Raw genomic sequence first — 23,251 nt, 5'->3', positions numbered from 1 at the left:
ACAGACAGCAAAGGTCATTAATGTTTCATTAGATTTCCTCAGAAATATTTCAACACCTGCTGCTTTCCAGCTTTTTAAAAGCAGTCTTTCAGCATAGCTGCGAGTTATATCACCTATATCTGTTCAGCTACTCATTGATTCTATATTTGGTTTGTTACAGGATAATAAATAGATGCAAAGTGGTAGGTATGCTTTGAACAGCTGCTGCACAAAAAGAGCTAGACAGAAAACAGAATCCTGATATCTGTCCAGCAGAGGGCACCCAAACCACTTCATGTGCAAACTTCATGTCACTGTTTGCTGCAAACTTATACCTTGCAAAGATATTTAGAGTCATATTGTCAAATTTGAACAACATTCAGTTTATTTTATAGGGGCTTTTTTGGGTGAAAACACAAGGAAAACATTGCATAACTGTGTAGTGGATGAACAATAATAGATCACTTTTATAGGCTTTGGCTAATACACTCTGGGTTGGGCTTGCAGCTTTGTTAAACCACCAAGTCTTTTGGATTTTGTTAAAAGCTGGCAGGCACATCTAGAGACTGACTCTATCTGGCAACACATGCCAAGCACAGAGAGGTTTTAGAGCCCAATTGGACATTAAATGCCTCGTCAAGCTTTGGATTCATTTTGAACAGGTCCTAAATCTGACCAAGTCGACAAAGAGGTTCAGTTCCATCGTAACTGCAGGTGTTTATTTAGGTGTTGCTGCCCTGTTCAAAGGAATAACTTCCAGGATCCAATCTTTAGCAGTCTCTGGCGGCATGGGTGGTTCTAGACTGGGGCCAACTGTAGGTCTGTACTGAAAAAAGATACTAAGTATGCATTGGTCAATTTTTCTTAAAGTGGGTGTAATAATAATAACTGAACTTTATTGATCTTAAATTAGAGAAATCTACCTTTGCATTTAACCCATCCCCTTGGGCAGTGGAGGGCTGCCATTGTGGGGCACCCAGGGAGCAGTGTGGGAATAAGGGTGTTGCTCAGGGACCCCGAGTGCAGGCTTTGTCAAACAAACCAGCTACCGGTACTTGTAACCTTCTCAGAGCACAAGCGCACTGCTCTAACCACTAAGCCAACACTTGATTTATTTCTTTATTGTATTTCTCTTGATTTAAGACAATTTGCAGATGGAATAAGATGTTTTATATTTAAATAATTGAAAAATCATCTCCATTATCTTATTTTCAAGTGCATAACATCTAATTATCTTTTTTTAGGAGCGGAAAGACTCATTCGTATGAAAGAACATCTTATCTACCTGCTCAAATTAAAGGCCTGATTTGAGAAATATTTCTTCTTGATTAGATCAGATTTTGCAGAGTAATTCTAAATCAATTTATTACGATGACGTGACAGAGGGAACTGTTTCTGGTTCAACCGTTGGAACTATTTAATATTTTACCCAGACAATTTACTAAAACAATTATATAGACCTTACAGTCACCTTTAAGCTTTAGACTTACTAAAAGGATCACAGTTTCCGTCTGTTAGATCAGCAGTTTGCAACATTGCATTTGTGACTCATATATACTATACAATGCGCTTTTGTCCTAGTTTTTTTTGTTTTGTTTTTTGTTAGAAGTTTGTGTTAATCTTTAGTTCCAAAACACTTGCTAAAGTGCCCTATTGGAAACTAAAGATGCCTCCTAAAATGCCCGTTTTGGAAGCCAAAGCTGTGCTAGAGTGTCCTCTCTGGAGCTAAAGTGTCCACTGCAGTGGTGAGAACACGTTATATGTGTCTACTTCTTCTGCCCCTGCCCTATGCTCTCACCACTGGTTCAACGGTCAGCTTCTGTTGGGCAAAAATAAACTTTTGCATTTATTTGTGAAAATATTTCAGAGCTAAGTATAAGTTCCCTTCCACTTTATGATTATGTATTAATCTCTACGTTGTGATTTCATTTAATGAATCCAAAACACATACTGTGTTCTGTGATTTTGTCTTCAAAGCAACGAAAAGAAAAAAAAAGGCATTTATGTATGGATATTTGCATTAGATTTAAACCCATAGATTGTTTTGACTTTTTTTTTTTTTTTTTTAAACCAAAATATATTTAGTTTGTAATAATTATATAATTTCTGCTCTTTAAATATGATGGGGATTAAAATTTCTACAGGCAATTATTAAATACAATAAAAAAACAAAGATAAAACCTTCAAGACAAACCTTTACCATTGTTTTACAACCAAAACTATAAAACAAAATGTAACCAGTCAGCATTACCATGGCAACTAATGCCCTGATCAAGGTTTTCTACTTGATGTGGTTGCTTTATAACTGTGATTCTACCATCTGGTACCAATGAAATAAAACATTAAACCCATAAAGAAGAAAATTTACAAAATACAACATGCACAAAAAAATCATACCAACACCCCCAAAGTAAATCATTAAAACGATAAAATAATCGTATTCCTCTGTTAGATAGATGTAACAAGCCACTTGTTTGGGTTGTAGAGTCTGTCTCATGCTACCTCAACCGTGAAAGCACCACTAACTCTATAAAGTGACCAAAACATCAGCCAGAGAGCTTAGAAGTGGTCTGTGGTCCCGTTCTCAACACAACAGCATGTGAAATTGATTGTCAATTAGTCTTTATTACTAAGTGGGCAGTTAAATTTCACAGAACCTTGATGTAACTGAAGTTATATTGTGTCATTTAAGTGTTCCCTTCTTTTTTTTTTGTAGCAGTGTACCTCAGAAGGCCCTGCAGCAAGAGGGTCACTGGATCTAAATTGTCTGTCAAGGATCTTTTTCAGAGGCTCTACAGGAACAATCCTCACGCCTTTAAAATTAACATTTTTAACTGATACCCTCAGGGAAACTGTTCATCTAGACCGCTGTGCAACCTTCAATCTCAGGTATTTTAAATGCTCAACTGCTTTGATCTACTTCATGTTATTACACTAATTTGTGTAATGTATCTATTTGAGGGGTTTATACCTCTAGACCTATTTTTTATCATCTTCATAATTATTTTTTACATTTATCTGTTATATCTCAAAGAAGCAACACCCCTTTTGGTTTAATTATACCCTATTCAATATACAGTGAAAGGGAGGTTTTTATTACTTGGAACAAAATTTACTCTTAATTCCATGCTATATAAAATAAGGTTTGTTTAACCCTCTGCATGCTACCATGAACAAAATGTTCAGAAAAACGAAAGAAATGTAAATTTGTGGTAGATCATAAAGGAGCATATAATGGTGACATTATGAACCTTCCTGAATAACAACCTGAGCGTCTCTCAGTTTGGTAACTGCACCTTGCAGCACGTGCATAGAGGCCCCTCCTCACAAATGAGAACACCAACCTCACTGGATGTTTCTTTCCACTTTGACCCGCCTCTACTTAAACCTGATTGGTCAGTTTATTCCAGCTGCAATTCCATCATCCGCTATCTTCAGCTGCCATTGGTCAAAACAAAGTACTCGTCTCCTTTAAATATCAAAACCCCGCCTCCAAGTAATATGATTGGACAATAGGTCAACCTCTGAACGTTTTACTTCCTGGTGTTGTGTGTCGTTGTAAAACAGACCTCATAGAGCTGCTGTAAGGGCAACTACCGAGAAAAGACTGGATAACGATAATATTCAATAAAAGTAAGTCGCAAGCAGGGCGTAATGGTTGCAGTATTTTAAGTAGGGTTTTTTTTTGGATTAACGTTTGTAGCCGCTAGCTTATCGTTTTTAGCATCTTTTAGCCGCAGCTCTGCAGGTTGACTTGAGCTCCCGTAGAAGCTAAACCCCAAGCTGAGAGCTTGTTATGCTCCTGAAAGTTAAATTTATTTCTGTTCACAGTCGAATATGTATAACCAAATATGATTTAACACGTGGTTCCTTCTGACTCACGTCTATTAGCTTGTTTACTCGGATATTTCCAAGGTTAAATCTGCCACAGGGGCTTACATATTTATGCCAGCGGCCTCTCATTTTAACTATCAAGCGTTTTTTTTTTTAGCCCCAGTCTAGTTTATGTTGAGGTTGTGTAAAGATCTGTTTCTGATCTGTTTGGTTATTTGAAAACATCTCAACATGTTTCATTTGCATCTTTCTGCCTCTGAAGTGATGATGTCAGAGGTCCTGCAGGTCCTGCGTGGGGCTGGTAAAGTGGGTTCTGCCCTGATCACGACCCAAGGGGAACAGCTCCGATTGATGGCCTGCACCTCTTCAGTGGGGGCAGGAATCAAAGCTGCTCAGGATGTAGCCGAAGGGCTGGTGGCCACCTTTATGGGCAGCACCAATGAGGTGAGTGTAATTAGCTGTTAATGACAGTGGAGCCAATAAAGGTTTCCCCCTCTGCTGCCACTAGGGTTGAGAATTCATAAGATTTTCACGATTCTGATTCCTTTATCGATTCTGTGAAACGATGAACTTGGTAAGTGCACTGTGACATTCATCTACCTTCGCCTGGGACATTCTATTACTGCCTGCCTCTGCAGAAACACAAGGCAGTAAACGGGAGCTGCCATTCTCTGAGCCAGCCAGGCTACCCGTCTCGTCACAGTCATCTAAATCTAATGGAGAGGCATCTTTTTGACGAAAAAGCATTACTGTACAATTTCAGGATATAAACTCATCTCCCTGTAATTTCGATGAACGAGCGTCACCTTTCTCTCGCTCCCTGAACTGCAGAGCAACTGCATTGCAATGGCTAGAATAAATGGCATAAATATCAGTAAGCAGAGAATGCATTTGCTTACGGGCCCCCTACCTCTTAGGGGCCTCATCATTGACACCTGGTTGGCCCCCTATGCAACTGTAGACTAGGACGTCTCTTTGCAGATATAATGGTGCAAAAAATTCTTCTTGAAACCACCTGATACTGAGGTGACCTTATTTATACCAGAACACATGCCAGATTTCAACATGATGGTGAGCCGTTTAAACACGACACCAATAGCAAAGCAGACAGTGGTACTTTTAATTACTATGTTTATAACAGTGTATAGTTCATTAGACGGTTGGTAAAAAAATACACTCATATGATATGTTTCAAACCGCAATAAAGATCTTAAAAGAATGAAGTATTTGAGTATTTAATTTTTTTACATTATGCCTTGGAATTCTGGGTAACCCATAGTGTAGATTAGGGCTGCAACTAACGATTATTTTAAAAATCGATGAATCGGACGATTATTTTTTCGATTAATCGATGAATCGGACAAAAAATATTTTTTATATTAACCTCTTTATTCCAAAATAAACATTATAGACAGAACAAACAAGCACACAAGTACAGGTTGCTCATTAACTGTACTGGTGCAATATGAAAAATAAATGTTTGTGTTAAAACTACGCAAACTTACATGAGAAATGTAGCTGTACATCCACAAAATATAGGGTACTTTGTTTCATAAAGCGCAAAAAAAGACATTTTTGTTTTTAAAAGCCTCTAAGGGGTTCAAACAATAGGCCCCCCCATTTCAACAAATTAGTTTTTTTAGACTAGAAGAGGGCTGCCTTTTAAGACAGGAAAGTATAGCAGTTAAAGTTGCTACTTGAGAAAATACTGAACCATAGAGATAAAAATAGCCCTGTGATTCAAATTATAAATTGTATTTGGAATAAAAATGAGAGAACTAGGGGTGCTAAAAAACACATCCTCCAAAGACAGATATTTACATGGGAATGTGGCAAATATAATTAATTGACATATTACTGATCTTGCTGGATTTTATTCTGCTTTACTTCCATAAATTGCAGGATCATCTTTACTTTATCTTTGCCAGAAGATTTAAACTTTAAAAGTCTTGCCCTCATAATTTGCAAGTTAATTTATTTATAAAGTGAATATAGACGCTGCTTAAGCTAATTCAAATGAAATTAAAAGTAAAATAAGTAGCCAACCTTATCACTGTCTGTAACCTACTAACACGGTAAGGAAAGCATCAGATGAGCTACCTGAGAGACTAACGTTACGTTTCCCCACTTTAAAACCAAACAAACATGGTGGTTCCGTGCCATGTTAATTTCTTTTGAAAAAAGTTGCATGTTATCACTTTTTTCGCTTTACAAAGCGCAGGCTATTTTAATTATTGTGATCAATTTGCGCCGTCAATCCCGGTGCATGCGCGCTTCATTTGCAGTCTGGACGCTGAGGCTCTGACTGAGAGGGACTCCTGCGGGAAAACGCGGTTGGGGTGGGGGAGGCGCCCCACGGCAGAGTAGGAACGATGCATGCTTTCACGTAAGAGTCTCCAAAAGCCGCCAGTGACACCGAAAAAAGTCGCCAGATTTGTCGCTAGTCGCTTTTTTGAAAAATAGTCGCTGGAGGGGTCTGAAAAGTCGCGGAGTTGGCAACACTGCACCTGCGGCGCTGACTCGCTCTGCCGTATTTTTTTTTCTTCCTCTTTCAGTCAAGAGGCAGTGATGACGGCGCGGCAGATGACGCAATAATTGCGCGACACAACTAATCGATGATGAAATTCGTTGCCAACGCTTTTAAAAGTCGATTTTTATCGATTTTATCGATTCGTTGTTGCAGCCCTAGTGTAGATTAAAACCATAACCGTTACGTACATATTGTTAGCGACAATGGATACCAGAAGAGGTACTTTAGCGGATTCCAGAAAAGAAAAAGCAAAGAAGAGCTGCTGGAAGAATGGAAAAACTTCCCAATATAAAGACGTTCTTTCATAGAACCAAAGAGGGAGAGATGGACGTTGTTGCTACAGTGAGAAAAGATTGCGACCAGGAGATGAATGGAGAGGAGTCTGGGTGAGGAGGGGCTGTGAAGCTGAAGGTAGCCCTAAACTGCCTCATTTTACAGCAGTTTTTGGAACTTGGGATTTCTGTAACATGTGGTGGTGTGCTGTCACCAATGGTCCCATTCAAGGTGCGCTGTCACTATTTTCCCGTGTGTGTGTATGTGTGATCATATACTACTGAGAATTTCATAATTGTATCTTCTTGGCCGATTTTATGGAACTGTCACCGTATCCTGAACCTTTATCACATGTTGTACTTCATACGGGGCCCACCCAGATAATATTGCTTATGGGCCTGTTGTTGTGTCGTTTCACCATTGGCTAGAATCATGTAAAAATTCCAGCTACCATTAGTTTTAATTAAACATGCTACCAATGAAGGGCTGGATTAACACACTCCCTTAATAACCCCAAAGAGAGGCAGGAAACTGGTTTATTTCCAGAAATGGCATAGGATTTACTAGGAACCACATTAAGCTCAGCCAGTGAGATATAACTAGCTACTTACCACCAGAGTTGCCTTCCATGCTGGTCGTAAGTTTAGCTTTTGTCCGGAAGCATCAAAAACACGGCATTAAAATGTATGCCATGTTGTGTGCGCAGGTGTTTCTGCATGTTTGTGATGTATTTCGTCCCGCTGATGTAATTGCCACTTTGCAATGATTTCAAAGCGCCTTGTTGCCATCTTTCTCCTTAAAATAAATCCAAACTTTTGATCGCTTTACCTGATGGGGCGCCATTTTGTTTGTTTTGCTTTTCTAGACTTACGCCTGGTCACGGCAAACTTGCTAACTTAATGCCGTGTGCGTAACTTGCATAAAAAACATGGCGTGAGTCGTGCTGCCTGGAATCGATAAGGGAATCGTTGCCATGGAATTGGAACACACGAAACCGGTTCTGAACAGGAACCAGTTTTCGATTCCCATCCCTAGCTGCCACCGTTTGACTATATGCTGTCTGTTATATTTTTTGTGTTCGCTTTAGTCTATAAAGGATGATGTCTTTCCGGGCGCAGAGGGCTGGGAGAATGTGGATCCAGATGAGGCAGCCAAATGGGCTGTGGGATCAGAGTTCCCGCCTGGAACTGCAGAGCAAAGCCCAGGAGGGGCAGGACCAACTGCAGGGATGCACACAGGTATTATCACCCCAAACAATGAGGGAATAAAAAAAAAGGTTCCTAACAATTTAAATCCCATATTTATTGAGAAAACATGTACCTGCTTGTTTTAAAATTAGTCTAAATCTGTCTTTTTTATTATTATTGCTGTCAAACTCTTTGCATGAAAGTGTTCCCTGTATTAACCATTAAATATAAAACTGACCGCCCCATCTCTTGAGTAGATATCCAACTCTGAAAGTCCACAAACCAAAGGGCACATTTCCTCCTCTCCGTTCTTATGTTTTCAGCTGTATTTCAGATTAAAGTGGCTAAATTTGTGTTGCATTACAGTGGCACTGGGCCTCCTAGAGGTCTTCTTCCAGTGGTTTTATTCTCCTGCTGCAGGTGGGGTTTTCAGTTCTGAAATTTCTTTGTGTGTTTTTATTTAGGCAGAGTGTCTGTGTCTAAACCTAAACTCCTCAATGCTCCTTTTAAATGTCATGCTGGTGTTGCAGGTGCATGTTTAGTGCAGAATGCTCCTTCCTGATCGATATTTGAAAACCGGATCCCTTTTTCAGTCTGTAATCCTACAGCTGAACAAGCAGGGGAATAAAAGTTAATCCCCTTCATGTTTCTGCCCTGTCAACTCTGATGTTTGCTTCCTTATCCAGGCTCGGCTCCAGGTGGGACAGGCTGGCCAGGACAGAACGCCCGCTTTCTGCACACCCTCCACAGCCGTCAGCTCTTCTACTGCCAGAGCAGGTCTATCCATGACACAGTTTTGGCCAAACTGACTCCAGAGGACATAAAGAAAGCCAGGGAGGCTAAGCAGGCCATGGTTAAACCAGTCAGACAGAAGGTTAGTTTATAACTTCCGAAACTGTAGATTACTTTCATGTTGTGCTCCTCTTTATGTGTCGTTTGCTCTTTAGACAATAAAATGCTCCTATTACGGGGCGGGTATTTAAACCTAGATGTCGGTACGGCTGTCATTAAATATTATTTATAATGTTAGATATACAGTTTTATTCGATAGAACCGTGTTTGCATTTCTGCATGTTGATGGATTTATTGACTTTATTGATCTCACAGTAGAGAAATTTACTCTTTACATCAGCTCAAATTGTCAAAAAGAGAAGAAGGTGCCAAAGGAAGAAAAAGGTGCATGGGATATATACAGTATATACTGTACAGTGAGTCCACATATGACAGCCTTTTTTATAGTAGGGTCATTATGCAGGGTTATTGCACAGGGGTGTTTACATCGGTATTTATATAGATGGATATTTACTTGTTGGTCCTGCATTGTTGCGTTTTTAACCACAATTACATCATTTGATGACTGTTTTCCCCGCCTCCTTTAGCTGAGTGAGCGTGCCAAAGAGAGGAAGGTTCCTTCCACCAGAATCAGCCGCCTCGTTAACTTTGGTGGTGAGTTTAACTTCTTTGGTGTTATTTTATAGTTTATGTCAAGTTCATAGAAAATAATGAAAAGGTAATTTGCTCTTTGTTTCCCTTTTCTGAATTTCCATTACAATATCAAGAAGGTGTTTGCATGAACAAATCAACATACTATTAAGTTGAAAAACGATTCATATTTGAAGATTGAATTATTGATCATGACATTCGTACTTGCAGTACTAAACAAATTTTCTCAAGCAATGCTGATATGTAAATGTTATGCAGTTCAATTTTTATGTGCAAATTAAAATATAGTGCACACAAACTCTTTCCTGTGTGCCGTCATGGAGACTGGGATCTTATTGTTATGACCAGACAGTGTAAAATACTGGTTGGAGGATGAAAAGCGATTAATCCAACCTGAAATTGAAGCCCAGTTATTTATTTATTTATTTTTTTTTTATTATTATTTTTTTTTTTTTTTACATTTTCTTTAACCCCCTTCCCCCACAAAATCAACACATTGGGATATTGAGCTGTCAGAAATAATAATAGAGCAGCATTCGTAGTGGTGAAACAACGTCTTTGCAGGCTGGCACAGAATAATGTGGCCGATCCACAATCTTTATGCAGTTCAGATGTGTGAACATGTTTGCACAAGGGTTTTCTAATCATCAATTAGCCTTCTGAGCCAATGAGCAAACACATTGTACCATTAGAACACTGGAGTCATAGTTGCTGGAAATGGGCCTCTATACACCTATGTAGATATTGCACCAAAAACCAGACATTTGCAGCTAGAATAGTCATTTACCACATTAGCAATGTACAGAGTGTATTTCTTTAAAGTTAAGACTAGTTTAAAGTTTTCTTCATTGAAAAGTACAGTGCTTTCCCTTCAAAAATAAGGACATTTCAATGTGACCCCAAACTTTTGAACGGTAGTGTAAGTTTTGTCATCATAATTATTGTTTTTTTGTTTGTTTGTTTTTTTATTGTTTAGACACTGAGATATTTATGTAAAACACACTTAAGTTATATTATATTCATCCTTAACTTATTTTTTTTTTGTCCATCCCAGCCTCTCTGAAACTATCTGTAGATCACCTAACCTTTTTTGTTCCCCCACATATTTGTTTTGCTTCTTATTAGATTTATTTAAAGATCAGCCCCACGGTCTGCTCAGTGACTCACATCATAATCTTTATTCTCATAGACAAAGTGCCGCTCTTCCTCCCAATAATTTAATTCAAAAATACTTTATTGTTCCTGAAGGGAAGTCAAATTATATGAGTTGTTGTGGATGCTATGAGCAACTGTTTGCAAATGGTAACAATAACAAAATGAAATTAAAAAAACATTGCAAACGGTAAAGAAATCTGCATCAACCCTTCAGACAGACAGATTAGTGCTTTCATAAACTTTTTAGATAATTTATTTATTGATTCCTTCTGTGGTGCAGGACTGGCAGTTGGTCTGGGTATTGGTGCCATTGCAGAGGTGGCCAAACAGTCTCTAGGAGGGAAACAAAAAGGAGGTAAATACGTCTTCTCTTTTTTTAAAGGACATTTTTAGAGATTTAGATGATTAATGGGAAACTGCTCTGAGGAGTTTGGCTAGTTTTGCATCCAGTAGCAGGATCTCAGAGCTTAGTTCTGTTAGCGCCACAGCTTTCTGACATTTTTCTAATTATGTCTCACAGTATTGTTTGTCTTTGTCAATGTGTTTTCTGCAGACGTTAGTGCCCTGATGGACTCGCCCTTCCTGTCGGAGGCCAACGCTGAGAGAATCGTCAACACGCTGTGTAAGGTCCGTGGAGCCGCTCTGAAGATCGGCCAGATGCTGAGCATACAAGGTAGCCGCCGTAACCATCAGCTCAAACGTTCCTCACTGAGAGTCGTTTTCCAACATCTCCTATTTTCTTTGTCGTAGACAACTCCTTCATTAACCCTCAGCTGCAGAAGATATTTGAGAGAGTCCGGCAGAGCGCAGACTTCATGCCCGTGTGGCAAATGAACGTGAGTCCCGTCTGCCTTAGGGGGCAAGTCTACAGCGACTGATGGATCTCAGAAAAAGTCACAGTGTGTGCTTTTGTCCGAGCAGAAAGTCCTGGAGGAGGAGCTCGGCCCGGGATGGAGGGAGAAGCTCTCATCGTTTGAAGACAAGCCGTTTGCTGCGGCGTCAATTGGACAGGTGCATCATGGGGTGCTGAAGGACGGAAGAGAGATTGCTATGAAGATCCAGGTACAAAACGCTTCACACACACAGGAACTGTTTCCACTCCTCTGTTTACCTTATAGACGCCATTTTTCTTCTCATATCCATCCCAGTACCCTGGAGTAGCAGAGAGCATCCAAAGCGACATAGACAACCTGATGTCGGTGCTGAGGATGAGCGTGGCGCTTCCAGAAGGTACGAGCTTCACTAGAACCCAATAAACCTTTAGTGATGCGTTCAGTGCAGCATAGAAGCTGCTAGAAGCCTAAGAAAACAAAAACAATTATATAGAAAAATACACAAAGTGGTAATATATTAGGAAAATATTAAAGGATATAGATATAAATGCTGCAACTAAAAAATAAACCATGTTTTCTTGTCATGATCAACAATTTTTCAGTTTTCCCAAATATTCCCTTTTTAAATTTTTAATTAAAGTTGTTTTTTCACCTATGATAAAACTGTTTTAAATATTTTCCTTAAACTTTTCAATAACTGGAGCGTTTTTCTTTTACTGGCCTTTGTAGCAGCAGTGTTTTATATGCCAGAAAGGGCTTATTTTTACTTAATTTTCTTTAACCGGGCTTTTCGAGACGAACAAAACCATTTTAAAACACATATTTATGTCTTTTGGAGTTGCACATTCTGCAGGGATTACACACTAAAATGCCTTTTCTTATAACAGCAACTATATTCATATAAAGTCTTGGCTTCTTTAGACTCTCAATTTCTTCAGCAGCTTGAAGAAAATATTTTTGAAAATATTTTTTTTTAGATGTGAGTTGATGAGTAATTGCTAATAAATGTCAAGGATAATAGTTAAAGGTATAGTGAAGGATGTTCTTTTCATCGTTTCCTCAAAATAAGTGGTCCTTTTAATGGTCGGTCATTCTGGTGATGTGTTTACTTGCTCGTCCCCATTTTCACTCACCGGTGGTGAGTCTGACATAGTGAAAAAATTGCAAATCTTCTTTTGGAGAGTAAGCTTGTATCAGTGATGCAAACAGCCACTTTTAAACAGAGCGCGCACGAGGAGAAATGGGCTCGTGCATGCACGCTCTCACACCTGTTAAATAGGCGTTCCCTCTCAGGAGCGGCTACAGGGTCATGCATGTGCATATTTTTTTTTTTAAGTGGAGAGGACAGGTCTTTTCAAAAATTCACGAAAATCCTCAATTATACCTTCAAAGTCCTAAACCTAAACATTTTCTGCAGTTTGTTGCCTTAGCATTTTAAGTTCTGCCAACTTTTTCTTTTTCAAGCATGTTTTTTTTTTCAGCAAAAAGAACCCTGTAAGCACTAATAATAAAACTTAGAGATTGGGTCACCAGCAGTAGTAGTGCAGCCAGTTGCTCTGATTCAGATACTTTGAAAACACCTGGTCAGAGGTCTGAGCTGATACACAAGTGGAGAGTGTGAGTCTTTTCAAAAATTTGCGAAAATCCTCCACTATAGCTTTTAAAAAGTTACTAATTTAATTCAGCTTGTAAAGTTAAACCAAGTAAAAATGAAAAGGATTAAGAAAAGTGATAAACTACAGAAAATGAACGGATATAATGAGAATATAAAAATGACCTGAAACTAATAAGTAATAAAAATGTAAAATAACAATGAGAACATAATATAAAAATTATTTTCCAAGTAAATATAACATTTCAGACAAATGCTTGTTAAAGTAGAGTTAATCAGCCGTCACACTGATGGGCTGGACCTTAGTGGTGAAAAATGAATCCCAGATGGGCTGACAGATGGATTTTGCTGATGACAAAGAAAGAAAGTCCAATATTTACTCATTTTCAGTTGCTTTAATCCGAATATAAAAGCATTTCGGAGCCTGGAGGCTTAATACCGCAGATCGCAGAGCGAGCTATGAGGGTGGATGCCATTTTAGCGTTAGCAGAGCATTAGCTTTAGCTGCTGGAACAACAAACCTCAACCAACACCAACCATCTCACCACTCTAATATTAGTTAATGTGTATGTTTTTGAAAGATTTTGGTATTTTTAGAAGGAAAAAAAATTATATAAAAGCTCAGATCTTATGCTTAAATAGAATTAACTTGATATCATTACTAAAGAATTTGGTAAATATGTACAGAAATTTTTTTAAGTTAAAATAAACAATTTTTATTTGCAATATTAGAAAAATATATAGTTCTGTTTGTATTATATTGAATTAAACCTTTCAATGTTTATAGAATGGCCTGCATAGATTCAATCAGCAGAGATTTAGAAGTTAGTGGATAAGATAAGGCCCAACATGGTTAAGTTAGTTAAAGTTTAGTCATTTGAACCGACTTTAATGTGAGAATAACTACAACAGACCTAAAAATCTAAACCATTCAGTAGATTGTCGATTACAGTAGTTTCCTTTTCTTGGCTTTAGCTTAGCAAGTGAAGTGTAATGAAAAAATATAATAATTGAATATAGAAAGTTTTAGAAATTTATGCATTTTGTTGCATTTTCTTTATTCCTTATTACTGTATTTAATATTTGCTCAGTAGAAGATACATTATCAAGTGTAAATGCTCTTATTACGTCATATTAATGGCAAAAGAAAACAGCTTTTGAATTGTTTTAGTACCGTTTCATATATTTTTAGAGATATTCCTGCTTGTTCCATTAGGGCAGGAGGTGCATCCTGCCAAAATACAACTAACAGGCTATAACATTTATTTATTTGTACTGGCATTTCTCTCCTACGTAATGGATTGCCAGGGCTGCTCAGTGGAGCAGTGGGTAGCACTGCTGCCTTGCAGCAAGAAGGTTCCGGGTTTGATTCCCGGCCCGGGGTCTTTCTGCATGGAGTTTGCATGTTCTCCCTGAGCATGCGTGGGTTCTCTCCGGGTACTCCGGCTTCCTCCCATAGTCCAAAAACATGAGCGTTAGGTTAATTGGCTTCTCTAGATTCTCCTTAGGTGTGAATGGTTGCTTGTCCTGTTTATCTCTATGTTGCCCTACGATGGATTGGCGACCTGTCCAGGGTGGACCCCGCCTCTTACCCATAGACAGCTGGAGATAGGCACCCGAACGCGCCTGAGATTAAGCGTGTAAGAGGATGGATGGATGGATGGATAAGGGATTGCCATGCTTTTTAAATTATTATTTATCAATTATTTGAGCGATTGTTGTTAAGTTTTTGTCCAACTTCTTGCTGTGCAACCAAATTGCAATATGAGGACAATTTAGACTCCTTGAATTTCCATTTTAATCTTTTGGTTTTCAAATATTGTCACTATCCCAGTTGACCACACAGTGGTGCTATTCCCTCTCACTGCAAAAAAAAAGGGGAAAACAGACCCTGTTTTTGCAGTGAGAGGGAACCAAATGTTGTTGAAATGTTAGGATTTCCATCTTGCAGGTTGAAGTTTATACTTTAATGAAACAGCTTTTTTTTAAATCTGATTTTCATTGATAACTTGCATCCTTTTTAAATGTGTCCTGTTTTTCCCCTACAGCTCCAGATCTGTTGCTCCTTGTTTAAAGCTGCAGTCTGTAACATTGAGAAGAGAGCAGACTTGGACTGAAAATTTGAAGAAAAACAGGTTTCACGCCACTCCCCCACCCTCTCTGCTTCACTCATGCCCTACCTCCAAGCTCCACCCCCCTCACAGCATCTGCGCGGCTACCGCATGCGACCAGAAGGGGGGGGGCGGGATTCAGCGTGTGTGAGCTGTGATTGACACTCCATCAGACGCTCCTCTGGCTGTGATTGGTTGTTTTGACTCGTCCCGAATTATTCTTTCCAGAGTGAAATACAGGCAGTAGGCGGTACCAATTGAAGCAGTTTTTTTCACAGGTTACATATCACATGTACTGCTGTCTGGGCATAGGGACAGTTTTAGCCAATATGACAAAAAAGTGATTTTAAAAAACTTACAGACTTCAGCTTTAATAAAAGAGTGAATGAATTCGCTTTGGTTTGTTGTTTCATGCTGAGCTTCGCTCTGTTTGTCCGCAGGTCTGTTTGCAGACAGCAGCTTGGAGGTTCTGCAGAGAGAACTGGGCTGGGAGTGCGACTATAAGAGGGAAGCCGAGTGCGCCAAGAAGTTCCGGTAACTTAAGTCGTCTTTAACCATGGAGCTCCTCACCAGTCGGTGCTCAGACTGGATATCCTGTAACTGACCGTGTGTATTAATCCGGCCTTCAGGTCTCTGGTGGAGGGGGACCCATTTTTCCAGGTCCCAGAGGTGATCGACGAGTTGTCGGCACGCAGGGTGCTATCCATGGAGCTGGTGCACGGAGTTCCTCTGGATCGCTGCGTAGACCTGGATCAGGAAACCAGAAACCAGGTGCAGTTTGAGTCAATAAGCATAAAGATGCTTAAGATTGCAGATGAGAATTTCTACATTTATAAGCAATAATGTAAAATCTAGGAAAGCTTCTCTACATCTGTGGTTTACTCATAAACAAAGAAATGATCTGAACACATTCTGGTATCTAATCCATGACATAAACGAGCAAAGCTCCCATTATCAGAACCTCTTAGCTTTTATTTACAGGTGCTGGTCATAAAATTAGAATATCATGAAAAAGTAGATTGATTTCAGTAATTCCATTTAAAAAGTGAAACTTGTATATTATATTCATACATTACATACAAACTCATATATTTCAGATGTTTATTTTGTTTAATTTTGATGATTACAAATGACAACAAATGAAAATCCCAAATTCATCATATCAGAAAATTAGAATATTACTGAAGACCAATAAAAACAAAGGATTTATAGAAATGTTGGCCAACTGAAAAGTATGAACATGAAAAGTATGAGCATGTACAGCACTCAGTATTTAGTTGGGCCTCCTTTGGCCTGTATTACTGCAGCAATGCGGCGTGGCATGGAGTCGATCAGTCTGTGGCACTGCTCAGGTGTTATGATAGCCCAGGTTGCTCTAATAGTGGCTTTTAGCTCTTCTGAATTGTTGGGTCTGGTGTATTGCATCTTCTTCTTCACAATACCCCATAGATTTTCTATGGGGTTAAGGTCAGGAGAGTTTGCTGGCCAATTAAGAACAGGGATACCATGGTCCTTCAACCAGGTACTGGTAGCTTTGGCACTGTGTGCAGGTGCCAAGTCCTGTTGGAAAATGAAATCTGCATCTCCAAAAAGTTGGTCAGCTGCAGGAAGCATGAAGTGCTCTAAAACTTCCTGGTATGTGGCTGCGTTGACCCTGGACCTCAGAAAACACAATGGACCAACACCAGCAGATGACATGGCACCCCAAACCATCACTGACTGTGGAAACTTTACACTGGACTTCAAGCAACGTGGATGAAGTGCCTCTCTTCTTTTCCTCCAGACTCTGGGACCTTGATTTCCAAAGGAAATGCAAAATTTACTTTCATCAGAGAACATGACTTTGGACCACTCACCAGCAGTCCAGTCCTGTTTCTCTTTAGCCCAGGCAAGACGCTTCTGACGCTGTCTGTGGTTCAAGAGTGGCTTGACACAAGGAATGCGACAGCAGAAACCCATGTCTTTCATACGTCTGTGTGTGGTGGTTCTTGAAGCACTCACTCCAGCTGCAGTCCACTCTTTGTGAATCTCCCCCACATTTTTGAATGGGTTTTGTTTCACAATCCTCTCCAGGGTGCGGTTATCTCTCTTGCTTGTACACTTTTTTCGACCACATCTTTTCCTTCCCTTCGCCTCTCTATTAATGTGCTTGGACACTGAGCTCTGTGAACAGCCAGCCTCTTTAGCGATGACCTTTTGTGTCTTGCCCTCCTTGTGCAAGGTGTCGATGGTCGTCTTTTGGACAACTGTCAAGTCAGCAGTCTTCCCCATGATTGTGTAGCCTATAGAACTAGACTGAAAGACCATTTAAAGGCTTTTGCAGGTGGTTTGAGTTAATTAGCTGATTAGAGTGTGGCACCAGGGGCCATCAATTTTGAACCTTTTCACAATATTCTAATTTTCTGATATGATGAATTTGAGATTTTCATTTGTTGTCATTTGTAATCATCAAAATTAAACAAAATAAACATCTGAAATATATGAGTTTGTATGTAATGTATGAATATAATATACAAGTTTCACTTTTTAAATGGAATTACTGAAATCAATCTACTTTTTCATGATATTCTAATTTTATGACCAGCACCTGTATATAATCATGTTCTGAATTAACATTATCTGCATGGAATGTAGATGATGGAAAAAATATGAGAGTAAATCTGATTTCACTTTAAAAGGAACATTTCTGGGAGATTGTCAACCTCTAAAAATGATTCCTATCTGTTTAAGGTCTAAACCTGATGAGCAGTCTTAGATTTTTTAAATCTACTCTGTGATTTTCTTCATTATTAAACATTTAACTTACTCAGTTAAGCAAATCCTGGAGGAGATTGATATCAATTTGCTTTCCAAATGTAGAGGAAGGCAGTTTCATTGATTTTCATTTGATTTTTAATCATTTTTTAAATTATAAATCTAGAATCCAGGCTCACCATAAATGAATGGAAATTCTGAATTAAATAGTGTTTAAAGAAGAGCTTGGAGTCTTTGTGACCTTTTCTATAACTTGTTTTTCAATAATAGGTTTAGGTTTATAGCTTCCATCTATAATTTGTCATTTTTAGCTGAATTATAAGAAAATCTTTTTTATTTTATCTCCTGTTACACAAAAATTAAATTAATACGAAACAGTTTCCTCCACAAACAAATCAATGTGATGCTAAATTAATAATTAATAAGAAATCAGACCCATCTAGTTCTGTTGATAATGAAAATGGTGCAGAAGGATTGATTTGGTCTGCTGAATGTTTTTAGTCATAGATTTTGCAGCAATCTTGTTTTCCAGCATATTGTAGGTGTTAGAGAAGAATGATGTTGGACTGGAAGCCCAAATGTCTGTAAATACTTAGTTATTATTTTTTAATTATCCAGAACAAGATAATTTCAGACTTTTCTGGGTTTTTTAGGAAACTTGTTTAACAATGGTACATTAAGGAAGTCAGAAACGGGTAATGTTGCTTTCTTTAGTAAATGAGTGACTCGACATAGAAACAGTGATTACTTTTATTTCTTTGAAAAAATAAACGATAAGACGGTTTCAAACTTTACAAAGCAGCTGGTTTCAGCGCATCATGTGACCATGTGATTCATTATCTGGTCCCTGCAGATCTGTTACAACATCCTGCAGTTGTGTCTGAGGGAGCTGTTTGAGTTCCGTTTCATGCAGACCGACCCAAACTGGTCCAACTTCTTCTACAACTCTGAAACCAACAAGGTGAGGAATCTGCATTAGGGTTGGTGCTAAACCCCAAAGCTGAGCTGGATTGCTCCAGTCCTGCAACTTTCAGATGCCTCTGCTTTAAAACGTGTCCCCTAACCCTGAATCTGTCTGCAGGTCATCCTCTTGGACTTCGGAGCGTGCAGAAGCTACCCAGAAACGTTCACAGATGACTACATACAGGTATGCTGACTGTTGGGAATCTGGATGCATGATTTATGAAGGAAGATTTCCTGGTGAATAATTGAACACAGAGGATTTAACTTCCCAGAATCCTCCTCCTGTAGAGACCCAGTCTCTCCATCTGAACGCTGCTTTTCTGTCTGAGCTCTGACATCCTGTGTCCAGGTGATTTATGCAGCTTCTGTGGGCGATCGGGACACTGTCCTCTCCAAATCCAAGGACCTGAAGTTCCTGACAGGCTTTGAGACCAAGGTGGGGGGGTGTTTTACATGCTGCTGATTCTGATATTCTCATTCATTTTTATTTATTTGATGCAATACCTGCAAAAGTATTTAAACATTTGTAACTTTTCATGTTACGAGTTTATGTCCTAAAAAAACAAACCCAGGAAGTATTGGATGGTTAGAAGAAGAAGGAAATTGATGCATCTACATCTGAAAATGGTAAACAGAGTAGGGTTTTTCACAATCCTAACTATTCAAACTCAACATCGTTACTAGGGCTGGGTAAAAAAAATGATTTAATCGATTTTGAATCGATTCCTTTACATTTTTGCAAAAATCGATGTCTAGGGAATGAGATCGATTCATTTTATAGTGACACACATGACGTTTACATTCAAATGAGCAGGAAAGATGCACTCAAGATTACTTCAAGCCAGACAGCTGCAAATATAGCCAATAGGTTGACTGAAGACATTAACAAATGGGGGCTGACCAAAAAAACCTGTAGTTGTTACAGACAACGCTGCAAATACGGTTTGTGCAGTGGAGATAATGCAGCTCATGTCTGTTTGTTTGAGTGAGGCTTCACTTTTTCACTTTTAACAAACAAGTTTGCACTTTTTCACATTTCATGTTTAAACTGTCTGATTTACAAGTTTGCACTTTGTGTTTAATGTGACAGGAAAAAAACAAAATACATGAGTTTTTTGAAACACATTTGAAGCACTTTCATTATTGTAAAAACTGATCGAATCGAAATGAATCGATTTAGAACTGTATGAATCAAAATCGAATCGATTCAGGACTTAGGCGAAAATACCCAGCCCTAATCGTTACCCAGGAAAATATTCAATAATATTTTCAATACCATAGGTATAAAAAAATTACAAAATAAAATACTTTTTTTTTTATTATGAAAAACTCACCTTTTCTGTCTCAACAGATTCACAGATGCTAGTTGAATAAGTGTGCAAATACATGCAAAATAAATAACCCATATATAGCACAGCTTGACAAGATTTAAAGGTTTTCTGAGGAATTATTCTTTCAAAAATGTGCAAATAATCCAGAAATTTTAAGTTAAAAAGAGCAAAAGTATGAGAGCTTTGGTCTTGAGGTCATGCAAAATTTGTGTTAGTATTAGTATTCTATACACTAGGGCTGATACAATTAATCCGATTAATTGATTTATTAAAATAATCGTTAACTTATTTAGTAATCAAATTATTTTTAACTGTTTTGGTTAAAAGTATCTGCTAAATACATGAACATAAACTTAAACTAGTGTACATACATAAACTAGTGTAGAGCTTATTAAACATCCCTTTAGCTGACAGAGCAAACCTTTTTTCACTAAGTCTTTTTTAAGGAACCTTTTGCTATCTGATTATTAATCGATTAATCGAAAAAATAATTGACAGAATAAGGGATTTGCTAAATAATAGTTAGTTGTAGCCCTACTGTATGCAGGATTTTAGTATTGATATTTCTCAGGGTATTAATATTTTTGACAACCGTGAAACAAAATGCCCTGGTTTGTAATTCATTCTCCGTATAAATCCAGCTGTTCTGTGAAGAACATCAGTGAGAGGTTATCATCAGAAATATTAATTTAATGGCATAATGTTATTAAAAAATTTACCGTTTCACACTTTGGAGTTTATCTTTGATGATTATAACTATTAGATGAGTTCTGTTCCTATTTTTCCAAATAAGAGAGATTCTTGATTTCATTGTAACTGTACCTCACACTGTGCAGTAGGGGTGTAAATCACACCCATCATGGCGATTCGATTCAGTATCGATTTCCTGACGCAACGATTTGATTATTTTCTATACTCATTGGTTAATTTTTTTTTTTTTTTTTTTTTTTTTTTACACCTTACAGGCTAGACAATGTTTCAAATTTGAAATAAATCAATGAAAGCTGTAATATCGTTATGCATTTTTTTTTTAGAAACAACAGTAAATAACAGAAGTAGAAAAGTTGCATCAAAAAATACTGCACATAATCAGGGCAATGCAATACCTCGGCTCCAGACGTCCCCGGCCCCTCCACAGACGCTCCGCTGCTCCTCTCCCAAATTGTAGCTGACGGCAGACAGTGCTGCAGACAGGAGGCCGGCTTGGTTTGTTTTTATGACCGAAATTGCGGAAAACGACTCGTGAAGTTTGACCCGCTAGAAGAGCGAGGTGCGTGAGAACGCTGGGACCCTTTTTCCACCTGGATCTCTGCCCTTTTTGGCCCTCATGTCCCTCCGTCGTCGGACTAAACTCGCCCCCACTTCCTGACCGCCTCGGCCGTATCTAGACCCACAGCGTGTAGCACAGACCACGCTTCAATATTGAGCATAAATCAAAAATTTCTGTGTCAAGCTCACTGCAGCACACTGCTGTAAGAGTATAACCAGGAAGCGAGGTAGGGGGGCAAAATAGATTTAGCGCCACCGCAGCACGGGAGGGAGATGTACGCCCAGGACCAAATGGATAAAAATAGACCGGGAAAAAAAAAATAAACATGAATCGATACTCTTGCAGACGTGTCGATGCATCGGATCGTAGGATGTTGGATCGATGAATCGATACAGAACGATTATTATTTACACCCCTACTGTCCAGGCCTGGTAGGTGCTGCTGTTCAGAGAGCCAAATATATGAGGATATTAGTCAGACATGCATAAGTTGAGCAAAATATCCCTTTAAGGCATAATTTTGATTAGAGATTGAAAGATAACGTTTTTAAGGCTGATTATTTTGACAGCACTTTTTGCAGGAGCCGATTCTGGAAGCAGACGTTTGCATTTTCTTCCTCCATTTACATGTAAAAATAACCTTATGTTAAATTTGACTGCAGTCTCAATTTAAACAAAACATGAACAAGAAATGGCGTGAAAAGGAAGTGATGCGTTCCCTTCATGTGATCTCAAGGCATGGCTGCTGTAGGCACATATCATCCAATACAAGCAGAGAAATGCTATTATCTGTTAGCTAATGTAACAGTTTATATCTAATTTTGATGAACAGGAATATAGCAATTTGTTGTTTGTTTGTTTTTGTTTTTTGCTCATTTTTATCCCTGCTTTTTTTGTCTCACAAATTGACATTAAAGTTTGTGACTTTGGTCAACATATGAAAAAAAACAGCTCTGATATTTCCTCTTATCTGCCACCAGGCCTTTAAGGATGCCCACGTTGAGGCCGTGATGATCCTCGGTGAAGCCTTCGCCTCCGCGGAGCCGTTCGACTTCGGCACTCAGAGCACCACACAGCGCATCCAGGACCTCGTCCCCGTCATGCTGCGCCATCGCCTCACTCCTCCCCCTGAGGAGACCTACTCCCTCCACCGCAAGATGGCCGGCTCCTTCCTGATCTGCTCCAAACTGAAGGCCAACATCCCCTGCAAAGACATGTTCCTGGACGTCTACAACGCCTACATGCAGAGGAGGCAGGCCGAGAGGACGGTGCAAGCCAGCGCCTAGACAAGCTGAGGGACACTTCTAACCGTCCTAGGTCTAAGTATGGAGTATGGAGGAAACAGAGGTGAGAAGAAAAAAAAAAATGAGGCCAGAGAGCTGGACTGGTCTGTCATCTGTGAAGGTGCGAGTCAAGCAGAGAGGCTGCTGTAGAGACAATAATATTTAAAAACTGTCTTATTTTTCTGCTACTGGAGGGAAAAAAAGGTGGTGGTGATTAATATCACTGATCAAACCTTTTTTTTTCTTTCAGTTTTGTCTAAGCAGAAACACTAACACAAGTTCTTTGAAGTTCTTGAATAAGAAAAGAAGCCAATTTAAAATCCCTTGACTGCAAGGTCAGTCATATTTCAGAAGAGAAGCTAAATCCTACCTGCAGAGGACGTCTGATGCTGCCGAGTGCTTCCCTTTGCTGGAGGATGAGTCTGAACGAAGCTTTCACCTAAATGTGACGCTCGCCAGTCTAGATGAGCAGATTATGGAGGAATTAGACAGTATAATGGAACCATGCAGAATAATGGCCTTGCATATTAAAGTGTACTTGGATTAAAACTCCACTGTGCTTATTTTAAACTCATCAGCACCACCGTGTCTGAAAATAATGTATTGTTTCCTCGCATACACGCTTTTGTATAAATAAAATGTACGATTTTTAGTGTCTCTATTTAGGTGTTGCCTTTTTTTTTTTTTTTAGATG

The 23,251-nt window shown here is 38.9% G+C and overlaps 1 protein-coding gene across 1 annotated transcript; it reads left to right on the top strand.

Annotated features, from left to right (window-relative positions):
• Positions 1 to 3,494: 3,494 nt before the first annotated feature.
• coq8b (coenzyme Q8B) lies at positions 3,495 to 22,752 on the top strand. Its single transcript, XM_038273177.1, has 16 exons — positions 3,495 to 3,612; positions 4,076 to 4,263; positions 7,704 to 7,854; positions 8,490 to 8,677; positions 9,183 to 9,249; positions 10,682 to 10,756; positions 10,955 to 11,074; positions 11,152 to 11,237; positions 11,323 to 11,463; positions 11,550 to 11,631; positions 15,398 to 15,491; positions 15,587 to 15,728; positions 18,565 to 18,672; positions 18,793 to 18,858; positions 19,024 to 19,110; positions 22,255 to 22,752. Coding segments are annotated over exons 1-16 (1,902 nt in total). The 5' UTR covers positions 3,495 to 3,611; the 3' UTR covers positions 22,561 to 22,752.
• Positions 22,753 to 23,251: the final 499 nt, after the last annotated feature.

The sequence above is a fragment of the Cyprinodon tularosa genome, unplaced genomic scaffold (genome assembly GCF_016077235.1).
Source record: "Cyprinodon tularosa strain WSP-4 unplaced genomic scaffold, ASM1607723v1 ctg86, whole genome shotgun sequence".
Lineage (NCBI taxonomy): Eukaryota > Metazoa > Chordata > Actinopteri > Cyprinodontiformes > Cyprinodontidae > Cyprinodon > Cyprinodon tularosa.
The sequence above is the reverse complement of the archived record's forward strand: the minus strand, read 5'-3'. Positions and strand labels throughout refer to the sequence as shown.

Bases quoted from the DNA above. Each gene is read 5' to 3' on its own strand.
- coq8b (XM_038273177.1), top strand. The intron at 7,855-8,489 runs GTATTATCACCC...TTCCTTATCCAG, and splicing joins AACTGCAGGGATGCACACAG to GCTCGGCTCCAGGTGGGACA. The intron at 11,238-11,322 runs GTGAGTCCCGTC...TTGTCCGAGCAG, and splicing joins TGCCCGTGTGGCAAATGAAC to AAAGTCCTGGAGGAGGAGCT.